The sequence below is a fragment of the Prionailurus bengalensis genome, chromosome C2, assembly GCF_016509475.1.
Source record: "Prionailurus bengalensis isolate Pbe53 chromosome C2, Fcat_Pben_1.1_paternal_pri, whole genome shotgun sequence".
In the NCBI taxonomy this organism is placed as follows: Eukaryota; Metazoa; Chordata; class Mammalia; order Carnivora; family Felidae; genus Prionailurus; species Prionailurus bengalensis.
Genome location: NC_057350.1, coordinates 131,099,427 through 131,121,300, shown reverse-complemented (window position 1 = coordinate 131,121,300; position 21,874 = coordinate 131,099,427). Strand labels below are relative to the sequence as shown.

At 37.4% G+C, this 21,874-nt stretch overlaps 1 protein-coding gene across 1 annotated transcript in view; it reads right to left on the bottom strand.

The window, feature by feature from the left end:
• ACAD11 (acyl-CoA dehydrogenase family member 11) overlaps window positions 1–21,874 on the bottom strand; it is an 88,112-nt gene that overhangs the window by 16,127 nt on the left and 50,111 nt on the right. Inside the window, 2 exon segments of the mRNA XM_043595393.1 lie at window positions 880–965; window positions 1,600–1,666. Of these exon segments, the coding sequence (XP_043451328.1) occupies window positions 880–965; window positions 1,600–1,666 (153 nt within the window).

The window sequence follows — 21,874 nt, the reverse complement described above, 5'->3', positions numbered from 1 at the left end:
TCGCGGTTTGTGAGTTCGAGCCCCGCGTCGGGCTCCGTGCTGACAGCTCAGAGCCTGGAGCCTGCTTCTGATTCTGTGTCTCCTCCTCTCTCTGCCCCTCCCATGCTCATGCTCTGTCTCTCTTTGTCTCTCAGAAATAAACGCCAAAAAAAATTAAAAAAAAAAAAAGTAGATTTTAAAAAAATGTTTATTTATTTTGTGAGGATGAGGGGAGACAGGGAATCCCAAGCAGGCTCCACGCTGCCAGCACAGAGCCCGATGCAGGACTTGAACCCACGAACCGTGAGATCATGACCTGAGATGAAAACAAGAGTCAGACAGTTAACTGACTGAGCCACCCAGGTGCTCCAGAGCTCATTGCTTATTAATAGCCCTTGCAGTTCGATTGGTTAAGAAAGCTAAACTTGAAGATAAAAATGAATTTCATTGTGGATTATATAGATTTAATTTTTCTAAGTCTATTTCGTTAATCCATTTTGCTGGATGACAAAGGGATGAATAGCAGCCAGAGTTACTGTTCCTTGAATACAATCTACCCTTTCTCAAAAGTAAACAAAGTGAGGTCCAGTGCTGTATCAGCTTTATTTGCTCTATTCTGAGCTCCACTGACATTTATGTATGTATGTATATATATACATATATATGTGTGTGTGTGTATACACACACACACACACACACACACACACAAACACACACACACACATACATATATATATTTCCCCCCCACCACCACCACTGGCATTTATATTAAGATAGTTGTCAACACCAAAGGATTTCTAAGAACACATTTCCTATATTATAATGCTGTTACCTTCAGTGTTACTGCATATTCCCGTCTTCCTGCTAGCTAATGCATGCTTATCTTGGTTGAGTACTTACCCATATAGCCAAAAATTGACAAAGGCCTTATTATTTCTACTCCAGGTGTGTTGATAGGAACAAGAACCATGGTGTGTTGTTTGTGTCTGGTTAAAGAAAAGCAGATGTTAGGAAAAGTTTGCTATGTGGAAAAATAAAACAGATGCTAGGTGGAGTTGCAATTGTCATTTTTTTTTGTTGTTACCACGTACTCATGTAAGCAATGATGTCTGGAATGGGAATTGTGTAAAAGGCATACATCAGGCACAGTTGGATGCAGGCTGTATTTGGGAACAATAACAGTGATAAGTTGAAAATAAGTTAAAGTTATTTGATTGAGCTTCTCATTGCTCAGAGTGGAAACTAGGAACTGATATACAGTATCAAATGTTGCAAGACTATCGCCTTTGATCTAAATATATAATCACTTAATTACTTACAGACAGTTCTGAAAATTTCTATATGTCTCATAATCTGACCCAAACAGCTTTGAGGATTCAGCAACACTTTTTAATACAAGAAATTCCACATTGAAGAATGCATAGAAACACTCCCTAAAATGTTCCTAGATATAATCTTACAGCAAAACAATTGTGAAACACAAATGTAACATTAATCTCATTATATGCTTTATATTATTATGATTTGTAATTCTAAATGGTGTATTTTAAGTAAATTATGTGGGTAGAAAGAGTAGTTCTTATTCCCAAATAAATTTTTCAATCACAATTATTTTATTACCTGGCTGCAGAGGTATTTTTAGTTCTTCCCAAAACAATTGCGATTGTGCACTTTGGATTCCCAGCTCCTAAAATCAGGGAGAAAATAAGCAGAATACATCATAAAAAGGAATTTTTAGTCTGACATTTCACCCTAGAAGTTCTAATCCTTCTAAGTTTATCTTGCAAAAAAATAGGAAGAAAATCCTTGATTCATTAAAAAATGCTTATGTATAAAACTGTACATCACCCAAGAAAAATGATCAGGCAAAGCCAAGAATGGACTTCATTAATGAGACCTGCTGCACAAAAATAATCAGAAGTCAAAGCCCCGAAATGGCTGCAACCCTTAAGGACGGCTGCCCCATTCATACTATCGCAGCCTGTTAGAAATGTTGTGAAATTTTTCTAGTGTATCTCGTCCTGTTTAGATCTCATATTTTCTGACATATGGACAAGAAAAAATTTTTTTTCAGTTTACTTATTTGGAGAGAGAGTGACAAAAAGTGAGGGTCAAAGAGAGGAAGGGAGAGTGAGAATCCCAAGCAGGCTCTGCCCTATTAGCCCCATGTAGGGCTCAGATTCATGAACTGCGAGATCATGACCTGAGCCAAAATCAAGAGTTGGAGTTACCCAGGCGATCCTGGACAAGAAAGTACTTAAACTCATATGATATTAACTACCCAACCAGTGGCTGAGAAAGATATCATTTCCCCAGGCATGAATTTGGGTAAAGGTTCATTGGTCTGAGGATCTCAGTACCTATCCAGACTACGCCATCTGGTCTAGATATTTTTTGAGAGAGAGAGAGAGAGAGAGAGTGAGAGTGAGTGCACTAGTGTGGGTAAGGGGCAGAGGGAGAGAGCAATTTTTTTGAGAGAGAGAGGAAGAGAGAGAGAGACCACACAAACGGGGGAGTGGAGGAACGGTGCAAGAGGGAGAGAAAGAGAATCTTAAGCAGGTTCCATATTTAGCACAGAGCCCAATGCAAGGCTTGATCCCACAACCCTGGGATCATGACATGAAATCAAGAGTCAGATGCTCAACTGACTGAGCCAGCCAGGTGCCCCAGAAAGACAGAGAGAATCTTGAGCAGGCTCCATGCTCAATCCCACGACCCCGGGATTATGACCTGAGCTGAAATCAAGAGTCAGATGCTTAACCAACTGAGCCATCCAGGTGCCCCTTTATTTTCTTGTAGTTTGTGATCATACTAGGAGATGTATGTGCTGAGATCTGTGTTATTTGAAATATGCATGAATATAGTTTAATTTATAAATTAGGCATAGTAAGAGATAAACAACTACAACTAACAATAAAATAGAACAATTAAAACAACATACTATAACAAAAGTTTGTGAATGTTGTTGATTAGGCAAGAAATAGGGACCAAGGCAAGCAGAGATAAAGAAACAGAAGGATTAAAGTCAAGAGTAAAGTTAGAGAAAAGGGGTTTACTTTAAACCCCAACACTCACATTTGAAATTTTAAAATTCCTTACAGTTGAGTATCTGGCTCTATAGAAGAAACAAATGAAATAGAATGTACAGTTATGGCTCTTGTGTTTTCATTCTATCTGAGGAGATACGAAATAAATAAAAAACCATACAGTGGAAACATTCTAAAATTTGCTAGAGTTCAGAATGGAAACTGAATTGGTAGCTTTTCTAAAACCAACTTAGAGAGATTCAAGATGGCATAAATATATGTTTGCCCCCCATTGCTCCTGAGATTCCACTGAAATAAAAATATTAAAGTACAATGAAGGGATTACCATAACAGAAAAGGAAGTAGAGAAGGTGAGGGATAGAACTGGGGGTGTTGGTGGTGACCAACGGATGAGAGATTTCAATAAATATCTAGGAAAAAGATAAAGGCAAGTTGACCAATGAAATGGGCAGAGAAGTCAGTCCAGAAAATGATGTATAAAACTGTAAAGGGAGAGGGTTCTGGCCCCAGAGTCAGAAGGTATGACTGAGAAGCAAGGCTACAAAAGGGGAATAAGTTCAAGATTGGCAGATGTACCAGGTAGCACTTCTACAGGCACATACGTAACCTGAAAAACAGAAGTGTGTAGAATGTTACCAAAAAACTGGATAAAGTTATTCTGAGACTTGGAGGCTGTAGCTTGAAAGCTAGCTTCCAATCAGCTGACTCTAAACTGAGTCCCAGCACTGCACCACCAAAAGTTTCCTTATGTAATTCCCACCCAGGAGAGGAACATGGCTGGAAAAAATCTCTGTGTTAATAAAGGGGAAAAACTCTACCACCTACGCTTCCTTTTCTCTTAAGTATGAACAGAAAACCAAAGATCTGTAGTATGTGAAGAGAGCCTGCCTGCAGCATTAAAGACGATGAATGCCTAAGATAAATAAACTGTAAATTTCACTATAGAGAAACAAAATAAAACAAGAGAGAACCTAAACACAACAAAATGAGCCAAAGCAAACAACAAAAACTCTAGTTAATGTAATCAGACAGATTTGAATGTATTGCAGCCATAAAACCAGAAGAGGATGTTATGAAACAGGAACAACCAGAGAACAAAACAAAAACTCTTAGAGATTAACATATGGTGGCTAAAAACCTATAAAGTTTAACAGAAGCACTAAAAATCAAATCAAGTAAATTTCCCATGAGCAAAGGAAAAAGTCAGAGACTGAAAATAGGAGAGCAAAGATCAGAGACACTTAGAGCAAAAATATGGAGTCCTAACATCACAGTAAGAGGCCAAATAAAGAGAAAACAGTCCCTCCCCCCCAAAAAAGGGAGAAAGATGAAGGGAAGAATTTATCAAAGAAACAAAGAAGAAAGTTTTCTAAAACTGAAAAAAAAAAAACCCTTCAAATTAAAAGGACCACTGACTGGCAAGAAGAATCTATCTCTAGACACATGCTTGTGATGTTTCAAAACATCAACAATAAAGAGAAAATCCTAAAGGGTTTTAAAAAGAAAAAACAAGCAACCTCTAAAGGAAGGAGGATTAGACTTGCATCAGATTTCTCATCAGCAACAAGAGATGCTGCAGAGAATGAAGAGTTCGATCTGTTGATTGATATTATTGATACCATAGTGTCAATCTCCGTTAAGGCAAAATAAATACCTATCCAGACACATAAGATCTCAGATAATTTGACTTATTATGCATTTTTTCCTCAAAAAGTTAAGAATGTACCTAAGCAAAGGAAGATAGAGGATCCAAAAGATGGTAGATGCTAGAAAAGTAATCTATGGATATCCAGGATAATTGTACTGAAATATGCCTAAAAGATGTTCAGTCCAGATTGGAACAGGATTGAATGACGACTCTAAGAGAAAGGTCTCCAGAAAGGGGAAAACTCACTAGAATCACAGGTACAATTTAAAGGTACAAGTGTGTATGTGTAAAGGGGTATAGGTGGGAATATAATATGATACAAGTAAAAAATGCAGTGAAAGAAAAATGGCAATTAGAAACTCCAGGAAAATTGGGGAGCCTGGGCAGCTCAGTTGGTTAAACATCCAACTCTTGATCTCAGTTCAGGTCTTGATCTCAGGGTCATGAGTTCAAGCCCCACATTGGACTTCACACTGGGCATGAAGCCGACAAGAAAGAAAGAAAGAAAGAAAGAAAGAAAGAAAGAAAGAAAGAAAGAAAGGAAGGAAGAAAACTTCTATTTACATAAGTCCTATAAGGCAAGTGCTTTTGTTGGTTTTCAATGTTTATAGTCATCCTATGGTCAATCATGATATTGCAAGAAGGAACATAAATTTAGTAATCTTGACAATGTAAAAATAGACGCTGTGGCTGACATAGGGTACAATATGGAAGGGAGGGATAAAAGGTAGAGACAGCAGTAAGAGTACTCATATTCTTATGTTATAAAACAGAGCTTGAAGAGATTCTGTCAGATGAGGATGTAGAGGAGAGATTTAGAAGTCATTTCAAGGCTTAAAAAGTAATCAAAAATGTAAAACAATAAAATAAATATCTAATTAGGAAAGGGCAGGAGTTACAGTACAAAGAACCAAAAGTTTAAAATTCTAATCCCCTCTACTCTGTATTGTGAATCATACATGTAAAGTAAAATATATTTAAGGTTAAAATATAATTGTTTTATTACAGTTTTAAAAGAATTTTTAAAGTTTATTTATTTATTTTGAGAGAGAGAGAAAGCTCATGCATGAGCACAAGTCGGGGAGGGGCAGAGAGAGAGAATTCCAAGCAGGCTTTCAGGTGCTGTGTTACAGAGCCCAGTGTGGGCCTTGATCTCAGAAACTGTGAGATCATGACCTGAGCCAAAATGAGGAGTTAGTTGCTCAACCGACTAAGCCACCCAGGTGCACCTAAAATATAATTGTTTTAAAACAATTTGGGTTCTTTCATATTTAATGGAATTTCCTTTTCAATCAATTCTCACAGGGCTCTCTTTAAAAGAAGGATGTTTCTTTCAACTGGCATCTGCCAAATTTTAATGAGAAAAGATCTCCCCATTCACATATTTCAAAATTAAGTTAAAAAAATCTCAGATGTTATACCTTTGATGGTGAGTCCACTTAACTCACTTATTTAATCATGTTTGAATTTCCAAACTGTGCATCACTGTTCTATAAGAGTGTGTCCTTCTGATTTTTATAGGTGCTAATAGATAAAAAATGAATTCCACTAAACTGAGAATCTGAGAGAATCTGAAAAACATTAGGATGATTGTATACACACACACAACCCCCCATATATACACATTAGGATGATTGTATACACACACACAACCCCCCATATATATATATATATATATATATATATACACACACACACACACACACACACACACACACACATATATATACACACACACACACACACATACACACACACACACACACACACACACACACACACACCCATAGTGTATTGTGGATCTTAACTGAAATTTCTTCTCTGAAAATAGCGGACTGGGGAATTTTTTTACACTTGAGTGGTCTTGGCTGTGCAATAATATGCAATTGTGCTTTGATTCTTAGTTGGAAATTAGAGAAAAAATTTTTTTCCAGAGAGGCTCACTTTTCACTTTTCAAGTATTTTTTCTACTTTGAGTTTTTGAAGTTTTAGTTGTAGGAAGCCTTGGGGCCCACAGCCTGAAAGGGTCAGGCCACTTGCTTCATTTAGCACATATGATTTCCATGTGGACGTACTTCAGAAAATCAGATTAGAACATAATGGCACAATCTGGGGTTAATTTTCATTAGAGATCTTTTCTTTCTCTACTGGCTATCCTAGTAATCAAGGACATCTTGGATAAATCTTTTATCCAACCTTAGATGACCACAAGCTGAATCCTTCAAAAGCAAAATCTTTTCTACAATTCCCTCAAGCCTAGATGAAAGCCAGGGTCTTTTTCTAATATTCAGAATATATATTTCTCTAATATTTCCCAGTAGCATTTCTTGCCTTGCTCTATCATGAAAAATTGTTGCCATAGCTTTATATATGTGCTTAATAGATTGCAGACATCAGGTAAATTTTGAAGAAACTCAAGAAACAAGGCAAATAATTCTTTGCTTCTGCTCATTCAATCTAATATGGAAAACAATTCAGATTCTAAAAAATAAAACTTCTAAACTGGCTCTTCTTTTGGGGTCATTAAGTAGAGGAAATAAGGGTGAATGCATAGTTTGTAAATTTTGAGATATTTTGATTTAACCTTGATATTTCAGAAACTGGGAAAAACCCCTCACAAATATATCATCTCAACTCAGCTACATGCAGAATTTGGCAGGTGCAACAGCTGAAACATAACCTTCTTCTAAAAAGAGCTTTTGCTCTTTTCTTATTATTTTAATGAACAGGATACCAAATGTCGTAAATGAAATATATTAGAGGAAATCTGAATAGGCCAGAAAACATTGAAAAATATCTGTTGTGTCACAGCCCTTCATGAATGAAAACAGATGGCACAGATAAAATAATGTTGTTTTTAATTCAGACTCTGTGGTATTTCAAGATTGTTCAAGTGCCAGGATTAAGGCAGGCTGAAAATGACATCTCTCTGAAATTTGCTGGTGAGTTTTAATTTTTTAGGCGTTTACAAACCATATGGTTTATCAAACAAAATCAGTCTCTAACACAAAAAAAGGTGGCAGGTGGAGAAAAAACATGGCCATTAGGTATGGATGTGGTAACAATAAAGAAAATGATGTAAATAATATATAGCATGAAGCACAGTGAGCAGTCCACAGAGTCTCAAAGCTATTTCTTCTACCAACATTGAATTTCTGAGGTGAAATACTTAAACTTCAGTTGGTCTTAGCTTTAATACTAACACTTAGCTTTAATTCAAATTGGAATAAAAACTGTTACGAGTTCAATACCATTTTACAATGAAATTTCCATTTGTTAAAAAAAAATGTCGATCATGCAACCACATTTAAGGAAAAAAAACCCAATTTAATGTGTTCTCTTGGAGTGTGTGTTATTTTTAATGGGGGAAACACCCTTTGAAATTCACTTATTCCACCACTAGAAAGGTTTATACGTAGTAATCATGCAATTATTGTTAAATGCTGCACTACTGCTGTCATCATTACAGAATATGGCTGGATCAAAATCAATTTCAAATATATCAGAGTCGAAAATTCTTAAATTTTTTTTAGTGTTTACTTATTTTTGAGAGAGAGACAGACAGACAGACAGAGTGTGAGCAGGGGAGGGGCAGGGAGAGAGGGAGACACAGAATATGAAGCAGGCTCCAGGCTCTGAACTACCAGCACAGAGCCAGCTGTGGGGCTTGAACTCTGGAACCTTGAGATCATGACCTGAGCCAAAGTCAAATGCTTAACTGACTGAGCCCCCCAGGTGTCCTGAAAAATTTTAAACATTTAAATAATCAAGCCATAAAAAACTATAAGAAAAAATAATTTAATATTTATGAAATTGATGGATGGGAAAGAAATTTTAAAACTTAAAAATGACAAATGAAATAAAAAGATCAATTGATTTGTTTATATAAAACTATTGCACATTAAAAAACAAAATTAAAAAGCAAAATAAAACAATTGGGAGAAAATATTTCACACATGGCTGGCAAGAAGATGGGAAGAGTACCGAATCTGTTACAAGTCATTAGAAAGCAAAATGGTAGTCAAACAACACATTCTACTGGCAAAGTTCTGTGGAAATAGACACATGCATTATTGATGGGTGTACAAGGTAATATCCCTAGGCATTACAATTTGGCAATATCCATCAAAATTACAGATTCAATTACTCTTTGTTCCATCAATCCAACTTCTGGGATTTGTCCTACAGATATAACTGTTCCTGAATGAAAAGACAGATGCACGAGATTATTCACTGCAGTAGTATTGTTTGTATTTGCAAAGAATTGGGACATAAACCAATATCCATCAATAGGAGACTATTGAAATATGCTGTGCTGTGTCCATATAATGGAACCCTCCCAAAAAAGAATAAGGAACCTTTCTATGCACTTATCTGAAAGAACTCTCTGATTATCCTTTGGTTAGAAGAGCAAAAATGCGATCTTTTGTGTAAGAAAGAGACAATTATACATGGTTAATCATTCTTCACTTCTCCGATTAAATTTAGTTTCCCACATTATCTACAAAGATGCTTTTTGTAACATCATTTGTAATAACAAAACACTAGAAATCTTCTGTAAGTCATATATAATAGCTGAATGGAAAGGCAAATTATGATCCACACAACAAAATATTATTTAGTTATGAAAATAACAGAGTGAATTTGGAATAACATAAAATGCTTCAGCAAAAATGCTAAGTAAAAAACTCATATACAATATGAACTTAAAGAGAAGTCATGAGATTATCTAAATGTTCAATAGATATCTCAATATCCATGATATTTTCAGTGATAATACAATATTTAGTTTAGTCAGATTGCTTTCCAAACATCTATTACAAATATCTGTAGTAAATACCGCTACAAGAGGAAGGCTGATAAATGGGTGTGGTGAGAGAGATTCTTCAGGAACAAGGGACATTGCTATGTTAAGGCAGGAAGGGTGAGAGACAATTTATGGCGAGCAGCCAGTTGGAATCATGAAGACTCTGTTCTTAGGGAAATGAGAAGTAGGAGACAAGTACAAAAGGGGGGGGCACTAAAAGAACATCAAGTTAGCACTTTGAAAAGTTGCTTACGGTAAGTGATACTTTTCCCTAATCTCCAAGCTACATGATTGCCCTTCATATTTTGTCAAGTCTTCCCCATCAACACTATCTCTTCTAGTCTGTCTGGGGAGGAGGAAAATATACGAAAAGGCCAGGCAACAAACTAGTTTCACCATATTTCATATGGTATATACTACGAGAAGAAGCTTGATTCTGAGATCCTTTATGCCCCAGGGCATGGGTATGTGTGAGTTAGCAAAACATGTTGTCCAAATTAGAAAGATGTAAAGATTATAGTATTATAACTAATTTACAAGAAGGGAATCCTATTTATAAGAAAACATGTGATTATTGGGGGTGTAAAACAAAGGAAAAGGATAGATAGATATATTTATTTATTTATTTATTTATTTTTACATATTTTTAACGTTTATTTACTTTTGAGACAGAGAGAGACAGACCATGAACGGGGGAGGGTCAGAGAGAGAGAGGGAGACACAGAATCTGAAACAGGCACCAGGCTCTGAGCCGTCAGCACAGAGCCCGACGCGGGGCTCAAACTCACCAGCCGTGAGATCATGACCTGAGCCAAAGTCGGACGCTTAACCCACTGAGCCACCCAGGTGCCCCAGGATAGATACTTTTAAATATCTTTATAAAAGTACCAAGATTCTATAATAGATGACATAATGGAATAACAAAAATGTATAAGAGATAGTATGATAAAGTGAAAATAGTCTAAGATTAAAGATTGGATCCAAAATTCCAGCTCCACTGGTAAACTTGTAAGTCTGTGGAGGATAAGTGAAACTGATTCATTCATTCATTCATTCATTCATTCATGTATTTAATTATTACTCAGTAAACTGGTACCATAACTAAGGCACCCAACTAAATGTTGAGGATATAGCAGGATATGTGATTGTTATGGAAGATAAAAGATTTTACTAACAACAGAGTGAGAGAGTACTCTCGGAGTAAAGAGTACATACATCTAATCTGGGAGGGTTAAAGGAAGGCTTCCTGAATTAAGTAATGGTAAGTTCAGACCTGAATCTGATCCTAAGTAGGAGTTAGGGAGCTAAAGTTAGGGAGTGGGAGGAGTAGTCTAGATAGGAGTAATAGCACAAGCAAAGGCCCACAATTCAGTATTGTATAGTAGTGGATCTACAAACTTTTTTTTTAATGTTTATTTATTTTTGACAGAGAGAGAGAGACAGAGCATGAGTGGGGGAGGGGCAGAGAGAAAGGGAGACACACAATCTGAAGCAGGCTCTAGGCTCTGAGCTGTCAGCACAGAGCCCGACACGGGGCTCGAACCCACAGACTGCGAGATCATGACCTGAGCCGAAGTCGGATGTTCAACCGACTGAGCCACCCAGGTACCCCTAGTAGTGTACCTACAGATGGACTGAAGAGATTATATAATTGTTAATTATGCAGGCTGCAGTTATAAATGAGTCATTAAAGAAGTATAGCATCAAGGTAAAGTAAAATGGGATAAGAATCAGAAGGGAAAGTAGAATTATTTATTAATTCAAAATATCCCTGGGTACCTACTATGTGCCAGGCACTATCCTAGGCACTTGGGATGTATCAATGAACAAAGCAAATAAAAGTCCCTGCTCTAAGGAAGCTTATATTCTAATACAGGATGAGAGATAATAGTAAACGTAAAACAAAATGATATAGTTCATTAGCAGAAGATAAGTGCTATGTTTAAGGTAGATTGGAATATAGGCAGGTGAGGGGTATTTTAAATAGAGTAATTAGGGACTGCCTCAGTGAGGAGGTGGTGATTGGACAAAGCCTTGAGAGATGAGGGAGTGAGCCCTGAAATATTAAGAGGAAGCACATTCCAGGCAGACAGAAGAGTCAGTACAAAAGCCCCAAGAAGGAATGTGCCTGGTACATTCCAAAACAGCACAAGGAAGTTGGTGTGGCCGACCAAATAAGCAAAGGAGAAAGTAGTAGGAAATAGGACAGAAAAGCAATGAGGGATGGAGACAGACCTTGTGGGATTTTGTAGGCCAGTCTGAGAATTTAGGGGAGTGTTGCTTGTTCCTTCTTCCTGCTCCTATGTATTTAGATCAAGAACAAGAAGTAAGAGAGGAGGTTTGGAAAGATGGCAGAGTAGGAGGCCCCTCATCCCATGTCTAAAACTAGATATGAATCACATCCAAGTGCATAGACCAGACAGCTATTTGAAGACTGGCAGAACAAACTGACAACTAAATACAGAAAAGAAGCCACATCAAAGAGGTTAGGAAGAATAGAAAAGGTGGTTGGGAGGTGCCTGAAGGAAGGAGGGAGCTGTGGGTGCAAAGAGGGGAAATCATCAGGGAGCCCACAAGGGGAAAAACAAATCCTATAACGTCTGGCTTGAAAACCAGAGGGGCTGCATTCCATGAGTTTGTATAACCAGTGGGACCTGGAGCCTGGAGCCTGGAGATTTAAAAATCAGCTGAGTCAGCACTGAGCAATCAGGGATGGGAGTGATAGCTGGGCTTCCACCCTTAAAGAGACAACAGCCCACAGAGAGGCAACATAGAAGTGACAGTTTACATAATGGGAGGAAGATCTGTTTATACTGATTCAGAGTGTACTGGGGGATTTCTCTGGGTACAAAAGAACTAGTAAGCGCCATTTTCCTCTCCTATCCCCCCAGCATAAACACAGAGCTACAGACACCTGCTACCTAACCTGCTAGCAGTGCACCCCAAAGACAAGTTCTCCTAAAGACTTGCACACCCCAAGCCTGTTGTCTTCAGCCCTGGGCTCAGTGCAAGTTTTGTTAATGCCTCCACATTTCAGAGGATCCAGCCTAGGACTAGTGGCTTAGCGCAAATTTTGCTAACACCAATATCCTGCCCCCAAGCCCTTCTGTAATATGCCCCCTCAGAACGAGCCTTCCTAGGTCTCACTAACATCACAGAGAGCAAGCACAGCCCACAACAGGCAGAGAGTCATGACTGAAAGGAAAAACAACTTGGACACAGTAGCAGAATGCAAGCTACACACACAGGAGACTCCCTGGAAGTGTCAGGTTCTTGTGAGCAGGGGCCACTGCACTGCAGGGAACTATAGGACCTTTTCTTCATAAAGCCACTACTTTCACAGCCAAAGAAATAGCTGACTTTCCTCACACACAGAAGCAGATACAGAGAGGTTCACAAAATGAGGAGACAGACAAATATGTCCTAAATGAAAGAACAGGATAACAGCAGGAGATCTAAATGAAACAGAAATAAGTAATGATATAAACAATTTAAAATCATGATCACAGGGTGCCTGGGTGGCTCAGTCATTAAGCACCTGACTTTGGCTCAGGTCATGATCTCACAGTTCATGAGTTTGAGTCCCACATTGGGTGAGCTTGAGCCCTGCACTGGGTGAGCTCGAGCCCCACATTGGGTGAGCTCGAGCCCCACTTCAGATGAGTATGAGCCCTGCTTTGGGTGAGCCCTGCTTCTCTCTCTCTCTGCTCCTCCTGGGACTCTCTCTCTCTCTGCCCCTTGCTCACTTGTACCCTCTCTCTCTCAAAAAAATAAATAAAAATAAAAATAAATAAAGTACTGATCATGAAGATATTCGCTGGACTTCAGAAAAGGGCAGATGACATCAGTGACACCCTTGACCAAGAGATAAAAACTAACATATCAGAGATGAAAAACTCAAAAAATGAAATAAAAAATACAATAGATGAAGTAAATAGTAGGCTACAGGAAAGAGAGGAATGTATCAGTGACCTGCAGGGTAGAGTCATGGAAAGCAATCAAGCTAAACAGGTGAGAAACAAACAAATACTGCATAATGAGAATATACTTTGGGGAACTCAGTGACACCATCGAGCATAATAACATTCACAATATAGGGATCCCAGAAGTAGAAAGGAGAGAAAGGGGGGCAGAAAATGTATTAGCTAAAAATTTCCCAAATCTGGGAAGGGAAACACAGATCTAGATTCAAGAGGCACAGGAATCCCCAACAAATTCAACCCAAGGAGGTCCACACCAAGACACAGTAATTAAAATGGCAAAAAAGAAAAAAAGAAAAAAGAAAAAAAATACTGATAAAGAGAAAACAAGAGAGTTACATAAAAAGGAAACCTTAATAGGCTATCAGTTGATTTTTTAGCAGAAACCTTGAAGGCCAAAAGGAAGTGGCATGATGTATTCAAAATATTGAAAGGGAAAAATCTGCAGCCAAGAATACTCTATCCAGCAAGGCTACCATTCAGAATAGAAGGAGAGGTAGTTTCCCAGACAAACAAAAGTTAAAAGAATTCATGACCACTAAACCAGTCCTATAAGAAGTGTTAAGGGGGACTCTGAGTGGAAAACAAAAACCATAAGCAAGAGTTAAAAAATAGGAAGCACAAAAGCAAAAAAAAAAAATATCTATATATCTATATATATAGATATATAGATATATATTTATATATATATATAAATATATATAGACATATATATGTCTAAAAATCTATATATATATAGATTTATATATATATAAATATAAATGTATATATATATAGACATATATATATATATATATATATATATGTCTAAAAATCACTCAAGAGAAACACAAAACAAAAGGATTTAAAATATGATACCAAATATCTGAAACATGGAAGGGAGAGGAATAAAGAATGAATTCAAATTAAGTGACCATCAGCTTAATATAGACTTCTATATGCAGAAGATGTTATATATAAACCAAATGGTAACCACAATTCAAAAAACAGTAATAGATACACAAAAAATATATAGTGTAAGCAATCCAAGTATATCACTAAAGAAAACCAACAAACCATGAGAGAAAGAGAAGATCAGAGAAAAACTTCAACCACAAAACAAGTAACAAAATAGCAATAATATAGATCAATAATTATTTGAATGTAAATGGACTAAACACTCCAATAAAAAGACATAGGGTAACAGAGTGGATAAAGAAACAAGACCCATTTATGTGCTGTCTAGAAGAGACTTGTTTCAGATGTAAAGATAACTGCACATTGAAAGTGAGGGGCTAGAGAAACATTTATCATGCAAATGGAGTTCAAAAGAAAGCTAGAGTAGCAATACTTATATGAGACAAAATAGAGTTTAAAACAAAGTCTGTAAAAAGAGGTAAAGAAGGACAGTATACTAAAGTATACAAAGTATACGAAGAAGGACAATACTAAAGGGGACAATCCAACAAGAATATACAACAATTGTAAATATATATGCTCCCAACATGGAACACCCAAATAGATAAAAGTGTTAATAACACAAAGGAACTAATTGACAGTAATACAGTAACAGTAGGGGATTGTAACACCTGACTTACATCAATGGACAGATCATCCGAACAGAAAATAAACAAGGAAGCAGTGGCTCTGAATGACACACTGGACCAGATGGACATTCCATCCTTAAACAGCAGAATACACATTCTTTTCAAGTGTACGTGAACATTCTCCAGAACAGATAACATTTAGGCCACAAAACAAACCTGAACAAATTAAAAAATATCATAGTCATACCATGCGTCTTTCTGGACCACAACGCTATGAAACTAAAAGTCAACCCCAAGAAAAAATCTGGAAAGACCACAAATACATGGAGGTTAAATAACATGCTACTAAACAATGAATGTGGCAGCCAATAAATCAAAGAAGAAATCAAAAAGGACACGGAAACGAAGAAAAATGAAAACACAAGAGTACAAAACCTTTGGGATGCAGCAAAAAGAGGTAAATTAATAGCAATATAGGCCTACCTGAAGAAGAAAAATCTCAAGTGAACAACCTAACCTTAACACCTAGAGGAGCTAGAAAAAGAACAAACAAAACCTAAAACCAGCAAAAGGAAGGAAATAATAAATATTAGAGCAGAAATATATGATATAGAAACTAAAAAATAGAACAGATGAATGAAACCAGGAGCTAATTCTTTCAAAAGATCAACAAAATTGATAAACGTCTACTAGACTCATTAAAAAAAGAAAGAAAAGATGGGGCACCTGGATGGCTCAGTCGGTTAAACATCCGACTTTGGCTCAGGTCATGATTTCATGGTCCATGAGTTCGAGCCCGCATTGGGCCCTATACTGACAGCTCAGAGCCTGGAGCCTGCTTTGGATTCTGTGTCTCCCTCTCTCTCTCTCTGTCCCTACCCTGCTCGTGCTCTGTCTCTCTCTGTCTCAAAAATAAATAAACATTAAAAATATTAAAAAAAAAAAAGAAAAGAAAAGAAAAAGTTCTCAAAATCACAAATGGAAGAGGAGAAATAACAAGAAACATCACAGAAATACAAACAACTATAAGAGAATATTATGAAAAATTATATGCAAACAAATTGGACAACCTAGAAGAAATAGACAAATTCTTAGAAACATGTAACCAACCAAAACTGAGGCAGGAAGAAACAGAAAACTTGACCAGACTGATTACCAGCAAGGAGACTGAATCAGTCAAACAAAGCCCAATACCAGATGGCTTCAGAGGCAAATTCTTCCAAACGGTTAAAGAAGAGTTAATACCTATTCTACACAAACTATTCCAAAAAAAAGAAGAAGGAAAACTTCCAAATTCATTTTATGAGGCCAATATCACCCTGAAACCAAAGCCAAATAAAGATACCACAAAAAAAAAAAAAAAAGAGAACTACAGGTCAACATCTCTGATAAATATAGATGCAAAAATCCTCAAGAAAAGACTAGCAAACCAAATTCAACAACAGGTTAAAAAAAATCATTCACCATAATCAAGTGGGATTTATTCCCAGGATGCAAGGGTGGTTCAATATTCACAAAAAAATTGTGATACATCACATCAATAAGAGAAAGGATAAAAACCATATGATCATTTCAGTAGATGCAGGAAAAGCATTTGACAAAAGTACAACATACATTCAAACAAAGTAGGTTTAGAGGGAACATATTTCAACATAATAAAGGTCATATATAAAAATCCCACACCAAACATCATACTCAATGTGGAAAAACCTAGAGCTTTCCCCCTAAGGTCAGGAAAAAGACAAGGATGTCCATCCTTATCACTTTTTTTTTTAATTTTTTTTTCAACGTTTATTTTTTATTTTTGGGACAGAGAGAGACAGAGCATGAACGGGGAAGGGGCAGAGAGAGAGGGAGACACAGAATCGGAAACAGGCTCCAGGCTCTGAGCCATCAGCCCAGAGCCTGACGCGGGGCTCGAACTCACGGACCGTGACATCGTGACCTGGCTGAAGTCAGACGCTTAACCGACTGTGCCACCCAGGCGCCCATCCTTATCACTTTTATTCAGCATATTACTGGAAGTGCTAGCCATAGAAATCAGACAACAAAAAGAAATAAAAGGCATCCAAATTGGTAAGGAAGAAGTAAAACTTTCACTATTTGCAGATGACATGATATTACACACAGAAAACCCTTACAGCTTCCACCAAAACTGATAAATTAATTCAGTAAAGTTGCAGGATACAGAATTGATATGCAGAAGTCTGTTGCATTTCTATACACTAATAATGAAGTAGCAGAAAGAGAAATTAAGAAAACAATCCTATTTACAATTGCACCAAAAATAATAAGATACCTAGGAATAAACCTAACCAAAGAGGTAAAAGATCTGTACTCTGAAAACTATAGAATACTTATGAGAGAAATTGAAGAGGACACAAAGAAATGGAAAAATATTGCATGCGCATGGATTGAAGAACAAATATTGTTAAAATGTCTATACTACTCAAAGCAATCTACACATTCAATGCAATCCCTATCAAAATACCACCAGCATTTTTCACAGAACTCGAAAAAACAATCCTAAAATTTGTACAGAACTACAAAAGACCCTGAATAGCCAAAGCAATCTTGAAAAGAAAAAGCTAGAGGCATCACAATTCCAGATTTCAAGCTATATTACAAAGCTATAGTCATCAAGACAGTACAGTACTGGCACAAAAACAGACACATAGATCAATGGAACAGACTAGAAAACCCCAAAATGGACCCACAACTATATGGTCAACTAATCTTCAACAAAGCAGGAAGAATATCCAATGGAAAAAAGACAGTCTCTTCAACAAATGGTGTTGGGAAAGCTTGACAGCTATATGCAGAAGAATGAAACTGGACTACTTTCTTATACCATACAAAAAAAGAAATTCAGAATGGATGAAAGACCTAAAATGTGAGACCTGAAACTATCAAAATCCTAGAAGAGAACACAGGCAGTAACTTCTTTGACTTTGGCCATACCAACTTCTTTCTAGATGTCTTCTGAGGCAAGGAAAACAAAAAGCAAATATGAACTATTGGGACTACTTCAAACTAAAAAGCTTTTACACAGTGAAGGAAACAATCAACAAAACTAAAAGGCAACCTATAGAACGGGAGAAGATATTTGCAAATGACATATGTGATAAAGGGTTAATACCCAAAATATATAAAAAATTAATAAAACTCAACACCCAGGCACCTGGGTGGCTCAGTTGGTTGAGGATCCAACTCTTGATCTCAGCTAAGGTCTTGGTCTTAGGGTTGTGAGTTCAAGCTCCACGTTGGGCTGTGTGCTGGGTACAGAGCCTACTTAAAAAACAAAACAAGAAACCTCACACCCAAAAAACAAATAATCCAGTTAAAAATGGGCAGAAAACTTGAACAGAAATTTCTTCAAAGTAGACATACTGATGGCCAACAGACACAGGAAAAAATGTTTGTCATCACTTACCATCAGGGAAAAGCAAATGAAAAGTACAATGAGATATCACCTCATACCTGTCAATGACTAAAAACACCACAAAAAACAACAGGTGCTGGTGAGGATGTGAAGAAAAAGGAACCCTCTTGCACTGTTGATGGGAATGCAAACTGATGGAGTTGCTATGGAAAATAGTATGGATGTTCTCAAAAAGTTAAAAATAGAACTATCATACAGTCCAGCAACTGCACTTCTGGTTATTTACCCAAAGAATACAAAATCACTAATTCAAAGGGATACATGTACCTATGTGTTTATAGCGGCATTATTTTTTTCTAAAATTTTTTTTCTTAATGTTTTTATTTATGTTTGAGACAGAGAGAGACAGAGCATGAGCAGGGAAGGGGCAGAGAGAGAGACACACACACACAGAATTGGAAGCAGGCTCCAGGCTCTGAGCCATCAGTACAGAGCCCGATGCGGGGCTCGAACTCATAGACTGTGAGATCATGACCTTAGCCAAAGTCAGACGCTCAACCGACTGAGCCACCCAGGCACCCCAATATAGCGGCATTATTTATAATAGCCAAGATACGAAAGCAGCCCAAGTGTCCACTGATTGATGAATGGATAAAGAAGTCCTATATATGTATACAGTGGAATATTATTCAGCCATAAAAAAGAATGAAAGCTTGCCATTTGCAACAACATGGATGGAGCTAGAGAGTATAATAGTAAGTGAAATAAATCACTTGGAAAAAGACAAATACCATATGATTTCACTCAAATGTGGCATTTAAGAAATGAAACAAATGAGGGGCATCTGGGTGGCTCAGCTGGTTAAGCATCCAACTCTTGATCTTGGCTCAGGTCATAATCTCATAGTTTGTGAGTTTGAACCCCATGTGGGGTTCTGTACTGACAATGTGGAGCCTGCTTGGGATTCCGTCTCCATCTCTCTCTACCCCTCTCTGGCTCATACACTCACTCTCTCAAATAAATAAACTTTAAATAATAATAATATGGGGCACCTGGGTGGCTCAGTTGTTGAGCGTCTGACTTCGGCTCAGGTCATGATCTCGCGGTTCGTGAGTTCAAGCCCTGTGTCGGGCTCTGTGCTGACAGCTCAGAGCCTGGAGCCTGCTTCAGATTCTGTGTCCCCCTTTCTCTCTGCCCCACCCCTGCTTGTGCTCTCTCTCTTTCAAAAATGAATAGACATAAAAAATTTTTTGAAAATAATATAATAATTAAAAAAATGAGCAAAGAGAAAAAAAAGAGAGGGAGAGGCAAATCAAGAAACGGAATCTTATGTTTGTGGGAATGCAAACTGGTGCAGCCACTCTGGAAAACAGTATGGAGGTTTCTCAAAAAATTAAAAACGGAATTACCCTGGGGCACCTGGGTGGCTCAATAGGTTAAGTGACTGATTTTGGCTCGGGTCATGATCTCGTGGTTTGTGGGTTCGAGCCCTGCGTTGGGCTCTGTGCTAACAGCTCAGAGCATGGAGCCTGCTTAGAATTCTGTGTCTCCCTCTTTCTCTGCCCTTCCCCACTCATGCTCTGTCTCTCCCTCTCTCTCAAAAATAAACATTAAGAAAATAAATTAAAGAAATAAAAAATAAAAGTATAATTACCCTATGACCCAGCAATTGCACTACTAGGAATTTATCCAACAGGAATTAGATACATGAGTACTGATTTGAAGGGGCACATGAACCCCAATGTTTATAGCAGTGCTATCAACAACAGCCAAATTATGGAAAGTGCCCAAATGTCCATCAACTGATGAATTCATTAAGAAGATGTGGTATATACTTACAAAGGAATACTACTCAGCGATGAAAAAGAATGAAATCTTGCCATTTGCAACAACATGGATGGAACTGGAGGGTATTACACTGAGTGAAATATGTCAGAGAAAGATAGGTATCATATGATTTCACTCATGTGTGGAATTTGAAAAACTTAACAGATAATCGTAGGGGAAGAGAAGGAAAAATAAGATAAAAACAGAGAAGGAGGCAAATCATAAGAGATTCTTAAATACAGAGAACTGAGAGGTGATGGGAGTAAGGGGGTGAGAAAAATGGGTGATGGGCATTAAGGAGGGCACTTGTTGGGATGAGCACTGGGTGTTATACGTAAGTGATGAATCATTGGATTCTCCTCCTAAAGCCAAGACTACACTGTATGTTAACTAAGTTGAGAATAAAAAAAAAAAAAAAGAAAGAAACAGAATCTTAATTATAGAGAGCAAAGTGATGGTTACTAGAGGGGAGATGGGAGGGTTGGGTCAAATAGGTGATGGGGATTAAGGATTGCAATTGTTATAAGCATCAGGTGATGTATGGAATTGATGAATCACTATACTGTACACCTGAAACTAATATAACACTATGTTAACTTTACTGGAAAAAATTTAAAAAATAAAACAAAAAACAAAATGCACCATACATTTTTGGAAGAAATCACACGAAACAGAATGGATATGAACGTTTATGTTCATGAGGGCAAAAACCTGCAGTAGTAAAACAAACAGCAAGTTCACCTGCCTGTGAAGTATATTTCTATTCTCATGGAAAACAGATGACAAAATTACAAAACTGAAGAAGTGATCAAAGGGTATGCAACTAGGGGCATATGGGAAGATGCGGTTGAAGGGGCAAAAAGTTTCAGTTATGCAAGAGAAGTCAATTCTGGACATCCAAGGTACAATCATGTAACTATAGTTAACAATATTATATTGTATACTTGAAATTTGCTAAGAGGGGAGATCTTAAGTTTTTTACCCATCGCCCCCAAAAAAGTAACTACGTGAGGTGATGGACAATGTTAATTTCCTTGATTGGGGTCAATATTTTACAATGTATACATGTATCAAATTATCAACTTGTACACCTTAAATATAAACAATTTTTAATTGTCAACTATATCTTTTAAAAAAAATTTTTTTTTCAACGTTTATTTATTTGTGGGACAGAGAGAGACAGAGCATGAACGGGGGAGGGGCAGAGAGAGAGGGAGACACAGAATCGGAAACAGGCTCCAGGCTCCGAGCCATCAGCCCAGAGCCCGACGGGGGGCTCGAACTCATGGACCGCGAGATCGTGACCCGGCTGAAGTCGGACGCTTAACCGACTGCACCACCCAGGCGCCCCTGTCAACCATAACTAAAGTTGAAGAAAAAGGATGTGTAGCTGAAAAATTCTGGAAAAATAGTACTATTGAGATGTGTCAGGCAGTTTATTAATACATTTTCTTTTTTTAATGCTTATTTTATTGTAAAGAGAGAGAGAGAGAAAAAGAACATGCAGGGGATGGGCAGAGAGAGAGAGAGGGAGACAGAGGATCTAAAGCAGTCTCTATGAGAACAACAGAGAGCCCAACACAGGACTGGAACTCAGGAACTGTGAGATCATAATCTGAGCTGAAGTCGGACACTTAACCAAGACTGAACCATCCAGGAGCCCTAAAATATTTTCTTG